We start from the raw sequence: 8,027 nt of genomic DNA on the forward strand, positions 1-8,027 counted from the left end.
GTTGTTGATCTTGGATCCCAGTCGATGGGTGACGTTTCAGTACTTGTAGGGAGTGGTGATGTCCGAGTGGCTGATATGGTGCCGTCATTGGCAAACGGCGAGGTTTTTGAGGATGTTGTTTCTACGGACGTTGGTATAGCAGTGTCCGACTCAGGTTTTTGTGTTGCTGCTGATGTTTCTTGGCTCGTTGAATGACGATCAGTTGCAGTATCAGTTGTGTCACTGCGACACGAAGGAGTCGTATTGGTTAAAATGGTCTCAGTCCTGTTTGGGGGGGTCGTCGATGGTGCAGATGTTGGGGTCTTTTCAGTGCTGGTTGTTGAACTTTGAGCGGTTGCATTAGTTTCAGTCAATGCTGGAGTCACATTTGGGGTGTAAAGGGCAGTTGGTGGGCTGTCAGTCGTGATGCTGTCGAATCCAGACCCAGACCCAGACATCAGGATGTCAGACCCAGACCCAGACATCAGGATGTCTGGGTCTTCACTGTTCAAATCTTCCCAAAATCTAATGATTCTCCTGTTTGAATGTGAAGGATTTTTACCTTCATCTTCATCGGAGTGCTTGTCGAATCCAGACGATCCCATCATGATTTCTGGGTCTTCACTGTTCAAATCTTCCAAAAATCCAATTATTCTCCTCTTCGATGAAGATGAAAGTAAAAATCCATCAAATTCAGAGTGCTTTTGTTTTTGCCCCGTGTCGTCAGGCTGATGTTCCTGTGCGTCGTGGGTTCCTGTTAAAACAGACAAAACTTGATCTTCTGTACATCCATCCATCCATCCATCCATCCATCTATTTATTGTTGTTTTTGGTTGAAATTATTCTGTGTTGCTTTTTCTTTCTGTCGTTCAAACACAGTCGCAATTTAAGATTATCTGTAGCAGCTTTCCGTTGCCGTACAGTGACATCTAGTGGTCACAGATGGTATGCAGAGATGTATAAGTTGATCTTGATCAGCCAGACAATACAGAAGTGTAACTTATAGTCTGGAATATTCACAGTTGTTTTTATCCAAACAATTTCTTTTATTCTTTTACTCAATACAAATATTTTGAGTTAAAACAAAATTACATATATATATATATATATATATATATATATATTGTTATAAAACAGTAAAAGTCGTTCTTCTCGTTCAGCCTGATTCAGATCAGGAGAGAAAAGTTCCGGTGTCCATTTTCTTTAGTTATTAACTTTATACACCGATTATTTTTCGGACAATTGTTTCCTTGTTTGTGTAAAATGTAATATTTACTGATGTCAGACTCCCTTTATTGACCTTTTTGTAGGAGAGTCACTAAAATATGTGCAAACTAAACATTTAACCTGAGGTGTTGTTAGTTATTTCTGTACTTCAAGACTCAAAAGTCAGTACAAAGATATAATGACACACAAGTACATTTACTAAATAATCAGTTGAATAAAAATTGGACATTTACTACAATGCAACTTGTTTTAACAAGAACAAACACCAAATGTGAATTACAAGACGTACTTGCAATAGATTGTGTACAGAAGTAACGTTCAAGTACAGTTTTCATGATGTTTTCATGTTTTTAAGATAAAAACATGATCAGATGCACTATTTAGGAGCAGGAAATGTTTTATGAGGAAAAACAAACAAACATTGAGACATTTATGCTTTTACATTAAACACTACAGGAGTAATAAGCTTTTTAACCCTTTTTAATAATTATCAACCCCAACAACTTTTTTTCCCTTCAATAATCCATTATTTCCTCAAATAAAACACAAACTAATGCACAAGAGCACAAATTTGGACATTTTGATCATAAAGTGTTAAAAATACACATACACAAAATTACACTGCTTGTTGATGATAAACTTTTAGGTGTGTTGGAAAAAAAAGTTGCCACAAACCAGAAGGTTTTTTTTATGACCTAAAATATATGTTGTTAGAGGGTCGTATGTCACTGACGGCAAACCCAAGAGCAGGTGTGTCAAACATCAGGTTCCAATCCAACATATGAAACCTCTGAGCAAACGGGAAAAAATTCCCCCAAAATGTATTATTTTTTAAACAAATTTGTTAGAAGTAGTGAACACGACGCTGAGACATCGTGCTGCTGCCATGAAAGCTAATAAATTAAACATTAGTCTCAAAGCCGTGCTGTCAGGGAGACTCTATAGAAACATTTTCTTTTTTGGGACATTTCACTGTATTTTGCACCGAAATGATTCATTTAAATTGTCTTCATGTTGAGATTCTAGTCACTTTCTGAAGTAATTGTTCATTTTTGTGAGACTACAGACATTTTAATCGGGTGTAGTCTCCACCACAACAAAGAAAAACCTCTAAATTAAAGGTTTTTTTTATGCCATTATTTTACCTGTCCGGCCAAATCGAGAGGAAATTGGGCCGTTTGTGACCCCTGAAGTAAAATGTGTGACACTCCCGCCCCCCCCAGGATCAGCGGAGAGCATCCTTCCTCGGTTAGTGATGCAGATTAGAATCATATTGAACACAGTGATAATCACACCACGTGCAGGGTCACGGCACAGCAACTGACCTCCACACAGTGCGACGAGGGCGAGGAGAGCCAGAGCCAGGGTCGGTGAAATCCTCCTCCTCCTCCTGGATGCCGGGGAAATCCACTTTTTCATTTTGCCTCATTCAGAGTTCGATCAAAACGCTGCGAGAGGCTGGAGACCTGGAGGCTTTCTGTGAACTTCCAACGAATCGCCTGTGACTTGGCACTTCTGTATTGAGCATCACATTTAATGTGTCGTCATCAATGATCAACCGGTGAAGTGATTTGGTGGTTGATGTGGAGCCTCCCTGGGCAAACCTTCGCCGCTTTGTTCCGTGGGGCTGAAAGTACAGTCACACCCCGCGTGGTCTTATTCTGAAAGGTCCTCATCTGAGGCCGGGCTCGCATGAGAAGAAAGGAGCTATTATCTAATCATTAACCATGAATCGAGTGTCGTGACGGCTGTGATATTTAACTTAACACTTGTCGTGTTCATGAGGGATTGTTCAATAAAGCAAACTAACAACGTACGCTCAATGTGGAATAACGTACAGTACATTTGATTTAGATTCCATAACTCTAACATGGTTGCTTATATCTCTTGTCTAAATTTTAAAGAGATTTTTTATTTGTTGTCACGTTTCCTCGTAATCAATTTTGAGCCACATTGTGTTCTTATTTATGATTGTTTGGTTTTTATTTTCTTTTAAATTATTTTATTCTTATTTTTGTTTTTATGTCTATTTTTTGTTTTTATCTATTTATTGTTTTTTTTTATAGATTTCGATTTTAATTTTTTTATTCGGTTTTTTATTTTTGTTTGGTTGTTTTTTCATTTATTTTTGTTTTGCATTTGTTTTGACTTGTGGTTGTTCATTTGTTTTGTTTTTGTTTATCTAAATTTCTTTGTTTTTGTTTATTTCTTTGTTTTAATTTTAATTTGTTCTATTGTTTTGTTTTATTTATTTATTTTTGGTTGTTTGTTCATTTTTAATTTTTTTGTTTTTTAAATTTATTTTGTTTTATTTGTTTGTTTTTAATTTTTAGGTTTATTTTTTATTTATTTACATTTTGTTTGTTTTTGTTTTTATTTGTTTCATGGTTTTATTTATTCATTCGTATTTATTTATTTTTGGTTTGTTTGCTTTGGTAGTCTGTTTGGTTGTTTAATTTTAATTTATTAGTTTTTTTTGTTTTTTTTTGTGCAGACAAAATGTTATTTTCTCCAGTTTCTTGCACCACCAGTGGGAAACGAGTGTTTGAGGCTTATAAACCTGTGACCCTGAGTTGATATAGAAGATTTTTGTTGTTGTCTTTTAAACAAACACAATCAAAAGTTGTATTCCAAGACATCCAGGAGGTCCTAAACAAACACGTTGACGTCGTGTTGCTATAAATAGTGTTTAAACCAGTGAAGAGGCGGAGCAGCAAAACCCACAGAGGTAAAGACAAACATTCCTCTTGACCTTGACGCGTTTCGCCGCTCCTCCCTGTTTGTTTGCTGATTAGAAAATAATTTCTGAAACGCAGAACGTTTCCTGGTCGCTGCGTCATTCTGGGTGGAAATAATTTCATAACAACGTTGGACTCCTCATCGTAGGAGGGGCGATATAATACAACCATACTTCACTTTAATTTGCTTTTATGGGACTTTTTTTTTTTCCATACAAACGACTTAATTATTCATAGTTTTTAACTAAATTGTGACGCACAGTTTATATTTCTCGTTTTTAAATTAATTTGCCTGTGATGACTTGTGATGATCTATATACACATTTGTGATAAATAACTTTGTGCAATAGGTTTGTATCAGTGGAACTTGAATCTATTCATTGTAAATAAAACTACTTTTGTTCAATTTTTTGTTTTAATTGCTCACTATTTCATATTTGTGAGGCCAAAATGGAAATGTTTTATTCATGACTTTTACAAAATGATTAATAGGTTTAATTTTATTTTCTTGTCTCATAAATCCTGCACGAGGGACGCTCAGTAGAAAAGAAGGGGTGAAACCATGACGAGAACAAAATGTGATTTATTCCGTACGACGAAACCACACGTCAAGTTACTGTTTTAACAGATATTATTTACCTTCGCAAAATAAACAGGCAACGGATCAGAAACTAAACGTACAAAATGTGAAAATCCTCCTTTAGATTCTGGTAAAGATTCGACAGAAACAGAAGATTTGAGCTCAAACGAGGAACATCGGAAAACTTTAACGACGTCAAACTAACAAACAAAGGAGCGATAAAGACGAGCGCCGGGGGAAACGAAGCCGTCAGTTCTGTTTTGTCCTTTTTGAAAGTGGACGGTCACACAGAGTCCGGCTTCGGCCGTCACACTCCAGACGTCGTCTGTCCCTCCGTCTCCGTCTCCGTCTGTCCCTCCGTCTCCTCCGCCTTCTGGGCTCGCCGCCGCTCCGCCTCCGTGATGGTCATGGGGTGCAGAGGGAAGAATCCCGCTAATCCTGCACAAACACACAAATAACGACAAGAAAGCAGCAGATTTTTATTGATCTATTTTTTTAACTACTTATGCCAGAGATGAGAATTCGCAAAGTTAATTCTAAATCTTTTAATTTTGGACCAGAGAAGGAAAAAAAGAAGAATGAATTCTGGATTTTGCACCTAAAAATACAACATGTGACTTCTGTTGGTGCAGAGGATTAAAATCAGGTACAAAAAACAGGTCAAATGTAATGAAATGTTCACTATTGTGAATTGAAACTAAATGAAGTACGTTGTATGTATGTATATGTGTATGCATGTATATGTATATATGCGTGTGTATATGTGCATGTATATATATGTGTATATATATATATATACGTGTGTGTGTGTACGTATATATGTGTATATATGTAGGTTCGACATGTTTTGTGGCTCCAGTTGGAGGAAAAGTCACAAAAATGGCTCCTCTGGTCATAAAGGTTTCAGACCCCTGTTATAGAGGCTCTGATTTTAATATTTCTTTTAGAAACTTGAGCATCCAAACTGACGACTGGCACCCTACAACCCCCGCGCCCCATCCTGATGTGGCCCCGGACCGGAGGCTACGCACCGAGCAGTTTGGCCGCCGGCTTGGTGGTCTGCGCGCCGCAGCCGATCCAGTATTTGACGCGGTCGAAGTTGAAGCTGACCAGCTTCTCGTTGTGGACGTTGGGCAGCGGGTCGAAGGTGCCCAGCTGCTCCAGGTACTTGCCGTCCCGGGCCCGCTTGTTGTACGCCGCCACGACGCGGAAGAAGGGCCTGTTGGCCTGCTTGTGGCCGGCGAGGGCCAGCCGGATGACCACGTGGCCGCCGTGGTACTTCTTCAGGAGGAGCGCGGCTGCAGGAGGGAAGGAGAAACCGTGTGGATGCAAAAACTACTCCGTCAAGTGAGCCCGCACTCAATTTTTTTAACTGCGCTTTTATTAACGCATTTACGGTAAAACACAAGACAGCCGTACGGCCGCAATGCTGGAAGGAAATCCTTCAAAATTAAAGCCCTGAAAGCAACGACAGACGGTGTTTTCAAAATGCAATAAAATGGAATCCTACATGGGTTTACACACAATTTCACTTCAGGGCAATACTAGGCATACTCCTTTGTTGCTGCAAGAAATATGAAAGAATATTACTGTAGAAATTTGATAATACTGGTACTAATAAAGGACTGTCTAGTATTGCACTGAAGTGAAATCAGGCATGAACCTATGAAGAAGAATCCTTTTTTGTTGCAATTTGAAAACAGGTGTGATAAACCATTATTTTCGTTAATTTGCTCAAAGTTTAAGAGTACTTTCCTCCAGATTCCTACAGTAATATTCCTTGATATTGCTTGCAGTAGTAAAGGAGCATGTCTCGTAATGCCCTAAAGTTGAATCAGGCAAAAACCTATGAAGGATTCCATTTTATTGCAATTTGAAAACAGGCTGTCTGTCGTTGCTTTGAGGGCTTTAATTTTGAAGGATTTCCTTCCAGCATTGCGGCCGTACGCTGTCTTGTGTTTTACCGTAAAGGCGTTAATAAAAGCGCAGTTAAAATTGGCAGTTTCATGGGTGCAAATCTATACTTCTCTGCTCTGTGGTAGTTTATTTATTTATCAAGATATAAGAACCGTGAAATCTGTGAGGAAAAGACTAGAAACCTCTCTGAGGTGTAAACTTAATCATCTGTGTCTGCATGAGCGATTAATCCACAAGCTCTTTAAAGATGTTGAGGACGAAGAAGTAAATGTGAAACGTTTATTCAGCTTTACCTTCTTGTAATTCAACACAAATTAAGAGCGAAATTATTAGTTATTTAAACTGAGAGACACTCAATCGGCTAAAACAAAGTTGTCAGTAGTTTAAAAAAAAATTGCTTTACTTTAAAATGTTCCTCTTCCATTACACTTGTACTTAAAAACATATAAATGTATGTGTTTTGGAGGAATGCTCATTATCAGCACAATATTGATATTAATATATACACTTCATATGAAATGATGGGGATTTAGAGGAGGTCTGAGAACAATACTGTTATATAGCAAACAAGAGGACCTCGTCAAACTCAGACTGCAGGACGGATCACTACCAAAATTATAAATATTCTGATGATACTCACATAAATGCACCATGATGTCCTGCAACACAGACATTTAGACACATTTAGACCACATAAACAGCAGACAGCAGCACCGTTTAATACACAACTGAGAATGTCATGCAATGGGAAAACTGAGCTAACGCTAGCTGCTAACCTTAGCTTCAGTTAGAAATACGCCTCGTTTCTGGAACACGAACCTCCGGTGACGTCACCGACGTGAAGTAGAATCTCCGCAGCGCGCGCTCCCGTGCCCTCGCGTTTGAAACGATGAAGCAGAAGATCCCAGCTGAATGTTTTCAACCCAGGGAAATGTGACATTTGTCAGGGCGCCGCCATGTTTGTTACCGGATGTGACGTGTGGCGTCGGCGTCGGTACGTCAAGCCGACACTAGATGGCGCGAACGCTCTGCTGTCCGTTACACCTCTGCTGCGTGCCTCCGAAGGTAAAACTCCTGTTTTCAGTCTGAAAAGATGATTTTTTTTGCCCTCAAGATGGCATCGAAGCAACAATATAAGGTTTTAGACGAACTTAAAGCGGATAGTTGTTGACTTACGGTGTTCAAGTGGTGAGTTTGAATCGGAAAAAAGTTGCAGCATTTAATTGGTAGTGTTGTTGTTTTTTTTCAGAACTATGGATTCAATTTAAATTTCATTGTCTGTCAATTAATTATTTTTTTTAATTCCCACTTGGAGAGATTTGACCACTTGCATGTTTAGAATTCTGTCACTTTGCACGTGGCATTCATGTTGAGATGGACTCTAATGTTGATGTTTTGGTGGTTTAATGGTCACTAATTGTTCCCTCTGAACAAGAAGGTGCTGGGTTCCGTGGCTGAAGCACATTATGTGGAGTTTGCACGTTGTTCCTCTGCTTATGTGGCGTTCCTACCTTTACTCTGGGCTCCTAAACATGTTTTCAGCTTATTTATGACCGTGCAGCAGGAGAGTCAAAACTGTCACTGCA

General features: G+C 38.8%; 1 protein-coding gene across 3 annotated transcripts; it reads right to left on the reverse strand.

The window, feature by feature from the left end:
- Window positions 1-4,540: 4,540 nt before the first annotated feature.
- On the reverse strand, window positions 4,541-7,405 carry mrps16 (mitochondrial ribosomal protein S16). 3 transcript variants are annotated; one of them, XM_080494744.1, is made up of 4 exons: window positions 7,218-7,404; window positions 7,082-7,100; window positions 5,556-5,822; window positions 4,541-4,962 (listed from the first exon to the last, which is right to left on the reverse strand). In XM_080494744.1, the coding sequence occupies exons 2-4, from the start codon at window positions 7,092-7,094 to the stop codon at window positions 4,832-4,834; spliced, it is 411 nt and encodes a 136-aa protein (XP_080350870.1). In that variant the 5' UTR covers window positions 7,095-7,100; window positions 7,218-7,404; the 3' UTR covers window positions 4,541-4,831. The 3 variants fall into 3 exon arrangements, with proteins under 3 accessions (XP_080350870.1, XP_080350871.1, XP_080350869.1); XM_080494745.1 differs by having other exon boundaries at window positions 7,261-7,399; XM_080494743.1 differs by lacking the exon at window positions 7,082-7,100 and having other exon boundaries at window positions 7,261-7,405.
- Between the last annotated feature and the right edge of the window lie 622 nt (window positions 7,406-8,027).

The sequence above is a fragment of the Blennius ocellaris genome, assembly GCF_963422515.1.
Source record: "Blennius ocellaris genome assembly, chromosome: 4".
NCBI lineage: Eukaryota > Metazoa > Chordata > Actinopteri > Blenniiformes > Blenniidae > Blennius > Blennius ocellaris.

What these genes read in the sequence shown, in the direction of transcription:
- mrps16 (XM_080494743.1), bottom strand. Translation starts at nt 7,381, where the DNA reads ATGTCACATTTCCCTGGGTTGAAAACATTCAGCTGGGATCTTCTGCTT. An exon ending in CGTCGGTGACGTCACCGGAG is followed by an intron (nt 5,823 to 7,260) that starts GTTCGTGTTCCA and finishes TCCCTCCTGCAG; the next exon opens with CCGCGCTCCTCCTGAAGAAG. An exon ending in GCCGGCGGCCAAACTGCTCG is followed by an intron (nt 4,963 to 5,555) that starts GTGCGTAGCCTC and finishes GTGTTTGTGCAG; the next exon opens with GATTAGCGGGATTCTTCCCT.